We start from the raw sequence: 15,814 nt of genomic DNA, 5'->3' as shown, positions 1-15,814 counted from the left end.
AACACATATGACCACACATATACCACCACCAATGTAGTGGTGGTGGTATATCTTACATTTAATTTCATTTAAATTAATAGCCTTTTATAATTGATTGGATTGAAGAAAAGAGATGTTCCTTACCTGGGTACACATAGGACCACACATTCCCGCCCACCCCTGGTCTGTCTGGACCACCACGAGTGGCCAGGTGCATCACATTGACTTTGGAACATTTGGGGTCAAAGTGGTTCAAGTCCTTCAGAACAACCAAGGACTCTCCATCCACTATCCTCATCCCCCCATCACAGCCTCCCAGCCACAGCTCTGTAGACCTATAACACGTGGAGGGAACACAGAGTGAAATCATTTCTATGTTGAACGCAATATAGGAGAGGCTGCAGCCTCCTTAGCAGCCTTTAAGTATGACTGGGCATTTCCGTGAGACTTTATAATGTGCTTTTTTTTCCTTTCTGGCATATACATGTAGCTTCTATTTGCACAGGCCTGTTTTTTGGCACACCAGTGCATATACCTGCAAAGAACCCTGATAAAAATAGAAGACTTAGTGTGATATTGGCCTCTACCAGGCACCACGGATCACTGGAAAAATAGTACAAATTGGCCGAAATAATCTGGTATACTATCCCTTTATTTCGGCCAATTTCGTTCTACTATAATTTTTCCAGCGATCCGTGGTGCCTGGTAGAGGCTAGTGTGATATACCAGAAAGAAAAGAAGCCAATTATAAAGCTTTACAGAAAAGCCCAGTCATAGAGGTGGCTATACATGTATATATAGAGACTGCTTTAGTGTAATAAAAGACTGAAGGTATGACATACTGTAAGACTTTGAATATTCACATGACAGGTAACTGTCTGTAACAGATAAGTTCCCTCTAACAAATTGTTAAAGTATAAAAGAATGGGTCCTTTTGAGAAAAATTGTGATAAACGGGTTAAATACCTACATTATTGTGAAAATATTATGTTTTCAAACATGTTGCATTGCTCGTAAAAACAATTCATTGACATTCCAAGTGCCATGGAAGCTTAAAAGATTATCTTCCATAAAATAATTCGGTTATGTGAAGCACTTATTAACTGTTAATGTACTCCAGGGACAAGGAGAAAGCCTGATATATCATAGTTAATTGTCACATCAAAATTTATTCCGCCCATTACAGTAATCCTAATGTAATCCCTCAGAAACATAGGAACAAAAGGGTATCTCACAAACAATGTCATTTATCTCAATTAACTCAACTCAATTGCTGACCCATGGAATCATTCATTTAGACCAGTATTTACAAAATTAATGTAGTTAAATCATTATCATAAATTATGATTGAACTACATTTGGTAAACCCTATGTCAACATTATTAGAGATATCAACGTATAGTCATGCCTTCAAGTACCAGAGTTATCAACCAAGGATTGAGGTGTTCAAAAACTCATTCTTTCCTAGAACTATCACAGAGTAGAACTCGCTGTCACCAAGTACAGTTAGAACTTGAAGCATTATCATTAGATAGCTTTAAATGTTTAGAGCTAGATGTTTAAGGGTTAGGTGTAACAACTCGTTTGGTGTAATGTAGCCAGCTGCCACCATGCTCTGTGTCTGCAAAGCTGATGTGTTACGCCAAAGGGCGGTTATACCGGCTATAACGATACAGATCATAATCATTATCATATATGCTGATTTAAAAGTAAAGACCACAAGATTACCTGTTAACAGTGGTGACAATGGCAGCACTGAATGTATGGAACTCCAACCTTGCCCTGTGCACTTCTGTAACAGTGATTGGGTCGCTGTTTTGCACATTGTGTCTGTCTCCACCAGAGTACTTGTACTGCACCACAGTACCCAGGGACAGAGCCACCAGGATTGTTCTTGTGTCCGGGATGTGTAAGATGGACCGTACGGTGTTGGTTCGTCGTACGTTGTTGGACAGGCTCAGGGTTTTTAACTTTTCAAGGGTGGACAATCTGAAAGCAATGTACATGTACATACATGTAGTAAAGACTGATATGTTAACCAATCTTTCAGTGATGTTGTCTTTCTCTTTTGATAAGTTCTCCTGTTAGTAGTGGATGATACATTTCAAAACAAAAACAGATACTGTGCTCCAAGATGACCATTACATATGCTTACAACAGCTTGGACTGCTACTGCACAATAAATATATAATTTTTTATATATATAGAAAATTAATGTAGTCCTTTTGTTTAATTTATATTACATGATTGTGTAGGATCATAATAGGCTTTCATTTCATCCTGTGTGAGAATGTACCTGTAGATATGGACCACTGGCTTGTCGATGCCCATCCATATCATGTCCCCGATGATGCAGACTCTACACACCACGTCTGGCACTTCAAAAGCCTACAGGATAGCAGGAAAATAAATAAGGAATGAATGTGTTAAAAAACTGTCATGACAATACATGTACTATACCAAAAAAGAATTTCAAATAATTTTCTTATGAGATGAACTTGAAGTTTCTGGCTTGAACTTAAAGATACATGTATATACTGAAAGAGCAGTAAATTATCTTTTAAAATTACATCAATTATTTCTATTTCTAAACCCCCAAGGTTTGTGTACTACTTTTCTAAGCCTGATACTCTGCTTGTTCCTGTTTTGTGTTTTTCTTGTTTTAGAAATCTGTTCCTCAATGTACATGTACATGTTGACAGTTATTTTGAAAACAAGCTTGAAGCAAGGAAACAGAAGTGACATAATTGTTTAACAAATGTTGTTTTTATGTGTAAATGTTGACCTTTCCTGGAAGAGGTTTGGGAACAGGAATGATGGCTTGACAGAAATTTAAATATTTTAATACCTTTTATCATAAATATTGGTGCTCATAGTGAAACTATAGGTAAACCACAAGCAATGTAGTTCCAGGATAGGTGGAACTACATTGGGCTTGCCTTGCCCGAGGGCTTCTGGTGTTAAAGGTTAATGTAATATTGAATTTAGACCATTAATGCCAATTAAGACTGTGTCACAATAAAGCCTGAGTGTACAGTTCTTGTATGTACACTTCTGCCTTATTATAGGCCTATCTATCTACATAGTTTTCTTACCATGGCCTCCTCCTGTAGCCTGCCGTCCACCACCTGTAGTATGTCCACCTGTGTGGGAGGGCCGTTCTGAGCCAGGTTACACAGCCACACCTGGCTCACACTCTGCTCCAACAACCCGCCATAACCATCATCTGGGGGAGAAATTGGTTAAAAACACACTGTAAAAACAGTTTGGTCTCATCAAATGCACATACTTCATGTTCAAAGGTTACAATGTAGGTGTACATGTAACAAGTCCTTTGGTGTAATGTACCGCCCCGCCACATGCCTGCATGTGTGTGAAGGGTGGATACACCGGCTATACAGAATGCAGATACTACCTTTAACATCTATAAATTTGTTCTAAATGTTTGACAATTAAAAGGGACAAAAAGAAATAGCTGTGACAATCAGGCTGTATTTTCTAATAATCCATCTTAGTAGTACTAAGTATGTACATTTCCTATTACTAATATTTAATTATCATAATAAAAAATTTAGGCTTATGAGTAACATTATCGATTCTTGCCTTGTGTAGTTTGATTGAAGGTTCATTTTTCACATCAAATCTGCTATCAAGTTGTTCCGTATATTGTTGTTTTAACAAGTGTACACATGTGCAATTGCATGATATAGAGAATTATTCAGGTCCAAGTGAGTGTGCTTGTGATTATTTGGAAGACAATTGCTCAAATATGAGAACAATTACTAGTTATATGATGATCACAATGAATTTACCTATGATTTGAACCTGTTCAGAATAAGTAGCACAGGCTACAAGTGCTGTCTTCCCCGGTCCATCAGCCACAGGCATGGCCTGCAGCAGCAGGGGGAACTCGGGACACCTAGCAGCTTTGTGTATGTCTGCAGCCTTTGGGCGGTTGTGTGGATCATGTGACCAACACAGGCTCATGATGTCCAAAATGTTGGTTGGGTAGCTTCTCTCCTGTATGTCCAAAAGAGCATCCATTTTATCAATAAATACTATCCAAAATGTTAATTCAGCAATATCATTCTAAAGCTGTCTGCTCTGGTGTACTCTGTTAATTCTTACAAAACACATTCATTATGGTCAGACAGGAGTCTAAATCCCTCCTGCTATAAAATTGCAACATGATGTAACCAACACTATATAGTTACCATGATGGTAACAGACAGTCTGGTTCAGGTCATTGACTTTTTCGTTTGCAGAAGAAGGGGAAGAAGAAACAGAGCAAAAACAATATGTTTTCCTTTTTATTAATTAGTAAATAATAAAGACATAAGCATACAACTTTAAAGAATAACAGATCACTGTGGTATGTTCAGAAGTACCTTTTCTGTAAGAGGGGGTCTCTTCTCTCTGAGGATGAGGTCGTTGATTTGGTCCAGTCCCTCAAACGGCTGCTTCAGACTCAACAGTTCATACAGGAACATGGCAAAGGAGAAACAGTCCACCTGTATTGTGGTAATGAATGCATCATAGTAGAGTTAATAGGTAGCATTTGAGCATTCAATGTTTGGTGAGGTCAGCTACTGTTCGACTACACCAGTCAAATGTTTAAAATTGTATAAAACATTTAACTTTGGACAGGAGGTTCGGCAATGGTAGGCTGGTGTTCAGGTCATGGTTGAGAGTCAAATTTGAGTTAAACTTGAGTCAAATTTGAGTAAACTTGAGTCAAACTGAAGCGTAACTCAAATTTGATCTGATTAATATAGAGAGATAGACATGGTTATACTGCTCCTGAACTTCAGCCAACCTTGTTTAAGTAGTTAATTAATTCACATATAAAACATATACAGGTTAAAACTCTACGGCAGCCTACATGGCGGAATTGTCCGCTTCTTACAATTTGAAAGCTTGAAGAATATTATGTTGGTGGGTTGGTGTTTGGGGGAAGGTTCTGAATGTGTAACAGGCTTAAAGCATTGTGAGAAGCAAGTCTAAGCAATGCTAAACAACACCTTTTTTTATTTCTTATAATTCATTCACATATATTTACTGAATATTAGGCAAGAAGCACAGTTGCTTATATGATGCCTTCTTCATATACCAAAAAACATAAAACGAGAGTAAAACACAACAAAATACAATCATACATGATTACAAAATGGGTAAAAGAAATAATATACTGCAACACCTTTTCAGTGTAAGCCTCCATCCCATAGTGCTGTACAATCTCAGGTGCCATGTACCCCGGTGACCCCCCGTAACCCTTGACCTCTCCGCGCGGCATGGCGGCCCTGCTGATGCCGTAGTCCGCCAGCTTGACGTGAACGTGAGCGGTCGGCTCGTCTGTGGGCGCAGGCAGGGACCACACCAGCACGTTCTGGGCCTTCAGGTCACGGTAGATGATACGGTGAGAGTGCAGGTAAGATATGGCAGAGGAGATCTGGAAAATAAAATAAAACTTTCATCAATATTCTCATTAAAAAATACGTTCTTTGACAGCTTATAATCTTGAAAATTTAGTTTTTGTGTATCTCAGAGATGACTATAATGTTGCATTAAAGTTTCCAACCTTCCCAATAATATAACTTTCATATACATTGTAGAGAATAATTGTTATACTGAGACAACAGTTTGGTAACAAAAAAGTAACATTCTCTCTAGTATAAAATGTACTTGACTGTATTAAACACTATTCTTTAAAAGAACACTGATGTTCAGAAAAACCTTGAAAAGACAAGATTAAGCATGAAAAGATTCAACAACACATTCAGCTGAGAGAAATTAAAAACTTTAGAACTGCCTAATGCTACAACTAGAAGTAGGAGGAGTAACTTTGATGAATGTGATGAAATACACTTCAAGGAAATTGTTACTCCAAGAAACTTTGAAAACTGTCACAGACATTCTAATAAGTTGCATTTACTACTTTTTGTTCGTGACTAATGGAGTCTGTAGTTGAACAGGAAGAGTAACTTACAGTTTTATTCTCATTAATCAAAGAGTTTGTTGTGTGGCGTAGCGGCAGAGTTCTCGACTCGGAACCAAGAGGTCGCAGGTTTGAGTCCTGACATGCCACAGATCTTGTGCCTTTGCACTTTACACGACTTTCCTCACTTTGCTCAGGTGAAAATGAGCATTGTATTGTCCCGTGTTGGTGGCGGCATTAATATAAGTTGAAAAAACTGAGTGTGCCGTCACCATTGTCTTGTAATTACATGTTATTAAAAAAAAAGAGTTCCCCACCTGCACCACAATGTGCTGCACTAGACATGGGTCCAGCCTGGCCCCCTCCCTCCTGTACTCCCTGAGCCGTGTGTCCAGCGCCCCCCTACAGGCCAGCTCCAACACCAGGCACAGCGGCTGGTGACACACGCCCAGCAGGGACACGATGTGAGCGTGTGTAAGGGACGACAGGACCATCATCTCCTGTCTCACGGTGCAGTAGGCCTTACACGCCGCCCAGGTCGGCTCCTGGGTCCACTTACGCTTGTGCTGGGCATACTCTTTCCTACAGTCACAGCGAAGTTTTAAACTATGTTAGGCTTTCAGTTTGTACAATGTACATGTGCATCACAGAAAAAATCTAGTGCTGGGCATACTCCTTTCTAAAGTCACAAGGAATTTTTAAACTACGTCAGGCTTTCAGCTTGTGCATCACAGCTTGTACATGACAGTACAATGTACATCACAGAAAAAATCTTTTGCTGGACATACTCCTTCTTACAGTCACAAAGACTCTGATCAGCGGTAGAATTGCCAATTCTATTACCACATCAGAGTTTCTACAATCTAGTAAACTACATTTCTACATTCTACTATATTATATAATTCATAATCCTACATACTACCATTTTAAATTCTACACACTATACAAGTCAATAAATTATCATGACATTGTATTTATTTTTGTGTCATTCAATACAACAGAACCTACATGTATCAGTAAAATAATGTGTTTATCTCAAAGAAGCCAATGCACATTGTAACTAATCCAAATTAGGTCAATTCACTTAAACATCATAATGTTTATGTACTAAATCTTTCAGCTGTGTAAATTCCTTTTTGTCAAATTCACAAAATTCTCCACATTTTATTTCCCAATATTTTATCTGATGCCAGTCATGCCAAGTACTGCCTAATGCACTGAACCCCCTTGTTTATTCTTATATCAAGCTTATGTAAGTAGATAATTCAGGGTACACAGTCTCCATGACAGAAGTAGAGGATCTGTAAATGTGTGGACCTATTGCATTATACACTTCCCTTTACAGCAATCTTCATAATTGATCTGCAATCAAAATACTTCCTATTTTTACCTCAGAAAGATTTACGTGAACGGTCAGGTGTGTTTATTTACCTTGTGTAAATATTTTTGCTCCCTGCACCAGACAATGTAAACATGAGTTAAGGTAGTGTTTACAAATGTGTCTGTCCTTATATAAGACTTTATGGGGCCAAAATTTAGGTCAAGGAAACTAGCCAATTAACTGACCTTAATATTACTATCATCTTCTTGACAATGTGGATCTTAGATAAATCAAACCCAACAATGAAACACTGACTTATATTTTTCTCTGAATATCTACATTTTTGTAAAGCTGTTTTAAGCATTCATTTATTCATTATTTTTGACTCTTCATGAAGGTCCATTCAGTTGTACAGTAACTGGTCATGAAAATTATTTGATGTTATGCACACTTATGTTACAGTTGGTACAGGTACAACTGTCCAATGTCATAAAATTATGCTTCAAGACAAAAAGGACATTTTTTTCTTTCTTTTAACAAAAGGAAAATTTTCATCTGGACATATAGCATACATGTAACAAACATACTTTGCAGTGTCAGGTGCCTCCTTCCCAGGGTCCCGTGGTTCCAGGATCTTCAGGGCCACACTTGTTCCCGGAGCACTCCTGGTCTTCCTTAACCCTTGGAACACAAAGCCAAATGCCCCAGTACCCAGAAGCCTTTGGGTGGTGATCTCGGAGGGATCCAAGAGGAGTTTGGTGGCAATATCCTCAAACATCTGTGAAGGACGATAAATTATTTTTGTTTCTTTGATATCAGTATATACATTTACATGTACATAGTATGATATTTGAGGAAAAGTTTTCAGTCTTGTATCAAAGTGTAGAGCTACAAGTATGAACATGTGGGCAGAAGGCATTGCACTTGTTCAAAACCTGGATGTTATACCATTTTTATTGGATATTGCTTTATAATTTTGCCTGTTGCATGCAGACGACATCTTTTCTGGCACATTAAACAACACATTCTGCCAAAGTGCTATGTACAATACATTATGGGTTTCACACAGGCACAGTATGTTATGCTTCAATGTGCTACAGATATGTATCAGAAGACAAAATTGTTATGTCCAGATTGCATTGGATATCATTAGTAATTCACTACTATTACGACATAATACTGTTACAGTAGCACAGTATAGCTGCAATAAAGAAAAAACCTTACCACATCAGGCACCAAAGTCTTAAGCAGTAGAGTCCCATGTCTGGGACATTCCACTGTCTTGTGGCTTAGAGACTGGTACACTAGGTCATCAAACTGGAATGTGGTGATGGCTGCTAAAATTCAGAAAACAAAAAAAGTCTAAGTGATTACTGTTTATACATGAAAGATCAAAATTAATGACTGTTCCAGGCCTTTAATTTGTCGATCATCTCTCTCAGTGCTACTGGTAAACAAAATACATTGTACATCAATGATTAGGCCATGCACTGTGTACAAACTGACACTACATGCTGGGTGATGAAAAAAAAAGACTTTACCTGATTCAGCATTTGACTTCTTCCCTTTTCTCTGCTTCCCAGGTTGATCTTCTGACACCTTCTGTGTGCCTCCTCCTTTGGCAGGTTCAGCTGGCTCTACAAATGCAAGGCTCAGGGGTTTCTTAGGTTCTGTGTACTCTTCTCTCTTTGGTACCTCAGCTACAACCACGTCCTCATTCTTTGCATCATTTTCTACTTTGTCTGCACCCTGTTTCATCTCTGTGGACAGTTCTAACTGAAACATCAGATCTTCACTGGTCTCTTCTTCTGCATTTTTGGCTGCTGATGGCAAAGTTGTATCGGTGCTTTCTGTTGCTTGCATAGTCTTCTCACTGGCAGTGCTTTTAGACTTCTCATTGACTGGAGACACAATGGTCTTTGACACGTAGGGTTCATGATCCTGTGGGCTTACCTCCACCACTTCCCAGGCATCGCCTCTATGGTGGACATCCTTCTGTTTCTTCTTGGGCTGTTTGGCTTGACCGGCTGCCCTCTGACACTTCGGACACGGGATGACCCTCCTGACCAGGTAGAGGCCGTGCGACGTCTGTCGGAAACGCTCGCCGATGTCCGAGTACCAGTCTTGTAGGAGGAGGTCGAGATGGTCGACTACCACTGCGAGCAGCCTCGTAGCGATAGCGACATCTGTCTTCAGCACTATCCTCTTCTGTACCTCCTCACTGATACTTGTCGGAGTAGACACCGTGTGTGTGTAGCTGTACTTCACTTCTGACAATGGCACACTGATCTGGAGTTTCCCTCCGTGGTATCCGGCCATACTGGGCATGTCGCGGGTCGACAGCGGTAAAGTCGAGTACTTCTTTCTCTCATCTTCTTCCCCGATGACTTCCTTGACTGTCAGAAGTGTGGTGTTGCAGTGTCGCAGCTTGAAGCCAGTCTGCCAGCACACCCAGTGCGGGCTCTCCATCAGGACCTTGATTTAAAGGAATAGATTACATTTTGTTGCGTATATATTGTTTCATTAGAGTTATTTTTCTTAATATTATTTGTGTCAGTTCAAATATTTGTTTACTGTTTTGTTACTTCAATATTCCATTGATTGTACAAGTATACATCTTCAATTATTACTTTCATTTCAAACATATTATATCTATTATTTGACCTCTGATCTCCAATGCACTTTTATTTTTCTATGCTGATTTTGTTTCAAGTTTGTCATAATTTCAGCATGACTTGTATGTTTACTTTATTATCATTATAGCTAAAAGTAATTATTATTATAATTGTAAGTACAGTTATTTTATTTTATGTTGCCGGACTCCAGGAAGAATAGTATGGAATTTACCATAATGGAGATCTCAATAAACAAACAAACAAACCTGTACTGGACCATCCCCAACGTCCCCGCTGACCGCCTCGAAACACGCGACAGCCGTGTCATACAGGTGGTCGTCAGCGAACACCCGTGTGATCAGCCGTGACCAGAACCCGCTCGGGAAGTACGACATGAGGTAGAAGCGTAGGAACTGGTCCGTGTACGTGACCTTGAGCTTGCTCTTCTTTTCCTCAGAACTGTTGTTGCCATTGACGTCCTCTTTACTGGGTGGTGCAGGTAGAGGAGAGGAGGTGGCACCTTTGTAGAAAGTAGACTTGCCTGTGGAGATTTTCTCAGGACGGGAGACATGGATGTGTCTGCTGACCCTGCTGGTGTAGGGATCCTTGTTTGACTTCATCACCATGGCTTTAGACTTCTTTCCTTTCCTCTTCATTGTGATCTGTTGTGAACCATTCAAAAAACAACACATAGTCAACTTTATATTACACAGAAGTAAAACTTGGGATCACAGGCTAGAATCTAAAAGTGTATCAAATTACTCATGATTGAATTTTTATCGAATAATGCTGAAAAGAAGAAATACTTCTACGTATGTCAGCTTTGATTCACGCAAAACCTGGCATGGCATGGAGATGCACAATCTTTAAGTTCATAATATATATAACAGGACCAAGGGTGATGCAGAATACACCATGTTGTATTTTATTCATGTCATGCCCACCTAAACTTACAACTTTAAACTTGATTGAAAAAAATACACATTTCAATGTGCTTCAAGTTGATAAAATTTAGTGTCCCTAAACAAAAAATTGTAACAACATGAATTGTAACATCAGAATCCAGTATGTGAATTTTCAAAAGTGGCTCATCAGATGGCACACACAAAACATGTTTGCATTATTCTATGAAATTTTGGAAGCCTGTATAAAAAACATGAACTTTCTTTTACCTTGACCTCCCTGCCTTCCGTTACCAGTTTCTTGATGTTGTCCTCGGTAGGCAGGAGTGAGGGGATGAGCAGGTTCTTGTTATCCCAGGTCAGAGCCACCTCAAACTTGTTCAGCAGGTCCACAATGTACAGCCGGATGTCTACAGGGGTGATGGCTGCTGACTTGAAGATCAGACTCAGGCACTTGGTCTCCAGGATACCTGTTAGTAGGTACGTAAAGGTAAGGTAAAGGTAGTGGCACCTCCTAGAAGTATTTACTGAAAAATGAACTGAACTGAAAGGTAGTAGCATATAGCCTTTTTGCAGCTCTAGGGGCAGTGTGTCTAGGGCATTGTATTGGAAGGTGGAGCCCATTCCTCTCCTTCCACTGTCTTTTACCTTTAGTTAACAAAAGTCGGGTACACATTTTACCACTTGGTCGAGTGAGGAAAGTAACATTTCCTTTCCCTTTCCAAAAGACAAAATGTCTAGCTACATTTAATTTTTTGCCAACATGACACAAATATCTAAATGTGAGACAAATATCAAAATGTTTATATCAGAGAAAGATTAGAAAGTCTCTTAAATATTCTGTCTATAGGAAAGCCACCATGTATAAATTAAAGACTACGTCTTGCTTGGTTTAAAGAGATTTCAGCAACACTTGAGCATGCTTGATATCAACCCTAATATCAATTATTATCATAGTCCTAAGAAACATTCTGTAACCTTCAAGAAAATCTGAATGAACAACGATTGCAACTTTGATACTACATAATATAATAGTCGTAAGATAGAGTCTCAGAGTTGTTTGTACCATTCTTGACATATCCGTTGATCTCCGGGATAGTGATGACATGAGCCAGCATGTCACACAGCCACTGTGGGTCCAGGAAGTACAGGTCCTTCAGGGCTACATCCTCATAGTGCAGCAGGACACCTGAGGGACAAAACACAACATTGGATAAATCAATCATGTAGGTGGCAATTGGTGATCTTGTGGTTTGGGTTGTTGTCTCAGAAACGAGAACTGAGTTCAAATCCCTTACACATCTTGATTTATACCTTTGGGAATAGTGCTTAAAACCAATTTCATTGCTGTGGTGAAAGTGAGCACCTAGTACACTGTAGTCTCGACTATGAACATCCCTCAGATAGGACACTAAATGGAAGTCCTGTGTCTTGTCCTGTGACAGCCAGACCTCAAGCACATGAAAGAACTAACCACACTGTAGGGTCTTTTCCAGTGTGAGTGGATCAAAACTTATAATACAGTCTTGTGGGGTCACTAGAGCACTGAAAGGAAGCCATTACAGACCGTTGCGACTTAGCACCACCAATCGTTAGCTCCTTGCAATTCAGGTCTTGGCTTATATTATATAATCATGGCTGAATGAATGGTTCTTAATAAATACAATGCAAACAACACTATTTGAGTTACAAGGAACTATACCATTTGTAACATTGATACTGTCAATTTCACAACCTTCCAAACAAATCTGTAATATAATTTGTCCACACTACCATTCTCATGTAGGAACTGTGTAGCTTGTTTCAGTTCCTCATGGTCCCTGAAGCACAGGTTCTCTTTCCTCATCATCTCAGTCATCACCTCTATCCTATAGAAGAATGTAAAGACAGAATCCAAAGTTGTGGCATATTAAACTGGCACATGTTCATGGCAGCTCATTCATGTAAGTCTACATGTAACATTGACCAAGATGCTGTGAGAAACTGAAGCAAAGAATTGAAATTCTTGGGGCACTAAAAATACTAAAAAAAGGGGTTGAAATTCAAAGAAAGTTTTCTTAAACATGAAACCATATTTTTATCTCTTCTGATATTTTGGCATCATTTGATGGCCAAATGACGTCAACAGATAGACTGCCAAAATGTTGACCAGTAGAGAGAAAAATTACCTGTGTATACAAATGTATGTATATGTAAGAAAACTGTGCTGAATTGATTTTAAGTGTAGTACTACATGTAGTACAAATGTTACATTGTACCTAGTACATGTAGTACAGGATGAAATTCTTCATAAAGAGAGGGTTGTCATAAATAAATAAAAAAAACAATTCTGGAAGTAAAGCAACTGCACTCTTACTGTATCCTAAAATTGAAACATGAAAGAGTTCCTACTTGTACTGATCTCCCACCAGTACAGGGTGTTTCCCCCCTTTCTTCCTCTGAGCTGCTATCTGGGCTACAGTCTTCTGCAGGGCCAGGTAGGTGGCAGGGATGGGCTGTTTCAACAGCAGCTGGCCAGTCCCACCTTAAAAAAAAACATGACTGATCAAAAGCGCCATCTAGCAATTTTGACAACAACTACATTTACATGACATTGTACACCACTCTCTTCAATACTGAAAAGCATGTTACTGTGACACACTAAGGGACTTCACACGTGACTCACCTTTATCTGTACAGATAGGTGGACAGAGGCAAGGAGAGTAGAAAAAGAGAACAGTGAGACCTTGAAAGAGTTGTGACTTATGGTTTACACATTCAACCATACTTGGTGCAGAGGACAGATTACAATAATTTAGTACAAGACATAGGACTGGTGCATTTTGAAAAAAATTCTTTTCTTATATACATAGGATTAGATAACCAAGTGTTCAATATTGTATGTTGTGTAACTGTGATTTTTTAAAGTGTATTATGAGTATCATTATAATTGTAACTGATGAGCACTCAAATTATATGAAGTGCATTCCTCCTCACAACTAATAATTCAGACTGACAGATTATCAGTCAAAATCTCTGCCATAATTGTGTTTAAATTAAATCCACAGCACACCACACCAATATAATAGTACATGTATCTAAAATCTGAGAATACCTGGGGGGTACTTCATTAGATCTGTCACACCTGCTGTTTTTCAATCAAAGTGGCAAAATTATATTAACTGGCAGATATATGGTAATGAAGGTTAAACGAAATCCCCCATTCATACCCCTGACTTTGAGCTGGAACACAGTGTCGTAGATGAGGTCACACAGCTCCCGGATGTTGTGGTGGTTCTTACAGCTGACCTCCAGCTGACCTTTAACCCTTGGCAGTCCGTGGAGGTGCGGCTCGGGCAGGTTGATGAAGCGGCTGTCAATCATGTCCCTGAGCTCAGGCAGGAAGGACGGGGGGTACTTCTTAAACTCATCATAGTGAGTCCCAACAATGATGACTGGGGAGTCTGGGGCACGGGCCTGGAGGACAGGAGAATCGTTCTGATCAAAAGTGCCATCTTGCAGTCTTTACAAGAACTACATCATTTAACAAGGGAATCGTTTACATATCAAAACCCTTGTCCTGCAGAGCACAACAATTGTTGTTCTGCAAATACAGAATCATCTATATAGCACCCTGTATACTAGGTACCATTTGGGGGTATTTCTCATACAACGCATCACACCGCAGCAAAACGCAACGAATGCGGAAGTAACTATGCCACTGCAGAGCAAATAAAATTGATCTAATTAAGACATGAAATTATTGAAAAATGTTGTGCCAGGAATGCCAGGAGGACAAGGGTTAAAATCTTACACAAACTCAAAGAAATATTAGCATCAGAGGGGCCCAACTATAAATCAGGCATGCTACAAATGTATATGATTTTGTTCAATTGATTTATATGTTAAGAGTTTAAGCATCCACTTATTGCAAGACAGATTTGTGTTATTGTTGGAGAGTTGACCTGTATGTTGATGAGCCACTGCTGTAGGTCCTCGATGCCCTTCTCCCCATCTGTGATCTTCCAGCAGGCCAGGTACAGGGAACGTTTGGACAGGAAGTACTGGTGGGTCGCATAGTACTCTCTCTGGAAGTACAACATGTGGCAAACTACATGATTGTAAAGTTCCATGATCGCCAAATTATGCCTTCTTTATGACTAAGGAATTTCGTCCCTTGTTGATAATGCAAATATGATCCTCATTTGCCTGAAATGTATCAGGAATTATATCATGAACAAGAAAGGTAACATTTGCAAAGCAAATGCATAATGTTTACTTTTGCATATGGTCTGCTCTGTCAATTCTTACTCACAAACACATTCAAATATGATGGTCAGACAGGAGTCTAAATCCCTCCTGGTATAAAATTGCAACATGATGTAATCGAATACTAGTTACCATGGTGACAGACATCTTGTTCAGGTCATTAATCTTTTGTGTTTGGAACGGAAGAAGAGGAACCAGAGCAAAAACATGCCTTCCTTTGGTAAACACAAATATATGTGTATATCATTTTCTGTACCTAAATAAAGTTTAAGGTCTGTTAATACATGGTTGCAAAGTGATTGGGATACCAGAGATGATGGCAGAGCTTATGTATTCAAGCAATTATCCTTCTACTTAGTCAATCCAGGACAATGCAATGTTATGACACGTTACCTGTCCTCCAAAGTCCCATGTGCTGAAGGTGACCTCCCCCAGCTCACAGGGTCTCTTCTTCACCTTCTTCACATACGTCCAGTCTGCTACGTCCACTCCTACGGTCGAGATGTTCTGACCCTTCCTGGTCTTCTGGTCATTCCTGAAGTAATTCATTCTACTGGCCCAACCCTGGGGAGGTAGGAAAGCATAAAAGAAAACTAAGAATTGAACAGATGCACAATGTTTTACAAAATACCTGATACTATATAGTAATCTATGTATAGTAGACATAGCAAAAAAAAATCCAGAACTAAACGATATTCCAACTCACCAATCCCATACTTTGCAAGACTCCTGAACAATTCGAATACTTCCTGATTGTGCAGCAAAGATGACTTTTTAAAATTTCAATTAAATGCTGTTTGTAAATATTGTTGTC

At 39.3% G+C, this 15,814-nt stretch overlaps 1 protein-coding gene across 1 annotated transcript in view; it reads right to left on the bottom strand.

The window, feature by feature from the left end:
• The window catches only part of LOC109464715 (leucine-rich repeat serine/threonine-protein kinase 1-like), a 29,576-nt gene that overhangs the window by 4,391 nt on the left and 9,371 nt on the right, over positions 1-15,814 (bottom strand). The window contains exons 14-32 of the mRNA XM_019761779.1: positions 15,394-15,564; positions 14,697-14,819; positions 13,962-14,208; positions 13,144-13,276; positions 12,526-12,620; positions 11,819-11,941; positions 11,023-11,222; positions 10,117-10,512; positions 8,777-9,710; positions 8,460-8,572; positions 7,823-8,013; positions 6,232-6,496; positions 5,177-5,428; positions 4,368-4,490; positions 3,792-3,999; positions 3,075-3,205; positions 2,276-2,367; positions 1,708-1,968; positions 124-314 (exon numbers count right to left, since the gene is read on the bottom strand). Coding sequence (XP_019617338.1) covers positions 124-314; positions 1,708-1,968; positions 2,276-2,367; positions 3,075-3,205; positions 3,792-3,999; positions 4,368-4,490; positions 5,177-5,428; positions 6,232-6,496; positions 7,823-8,013; positions 8,460-8,572; positions 8,777-9,710; positions 10,117-10,512; positions 11,023-11,222; positions 11,819-11,941; positions 12,526-12,620; positions 13,144-13,276; positions 13,962-14,208; positions 14,697-14,819; positions 15,394-15,564 — 4,249 coding nt within the window. The remainder of the gene's footprint in view (positions 1-123; positions 315-1,707; positions 1,969-2,275; positions 2,368-3,074; positions 3,206-3,791; positions 4,000-4,367; positions 4,491-5,176; positions 5,429-6,231; positions 6,497-7,822; positions 8,014-8,459; positions 8,573-8,776; positions 9,711-10,116; positions 10,513-11,022; positions 11,223-11,818; positions 11,942-12,525; positions 12,621-13,143; positions 13,277-13,961; positions 14,209-14,696; positions 14,820-15,393; positions 15,565-15,814) is intronic.

This window comes from Branchiostoma belcheri, unplaced genomic scaffold, assembly GCF_001625305.1.
Source record: "Branchiostoma belcheri isolate BF01 breed outbred unplaced genomic scaffold, Haploidv18h27 scaffold14, whole genome shotgun sequence".
Classification (NCBI taxonomy): Eukaryota; Metazoa; Chordata; class Leptocardii; order Amphioxiformes; family Branchiostomatidae; genus Branchiostoma; species Branchiostoma belcheri.
This window is presented reverse-complemented; position numbering and strand designations above follow the sequence as displayed.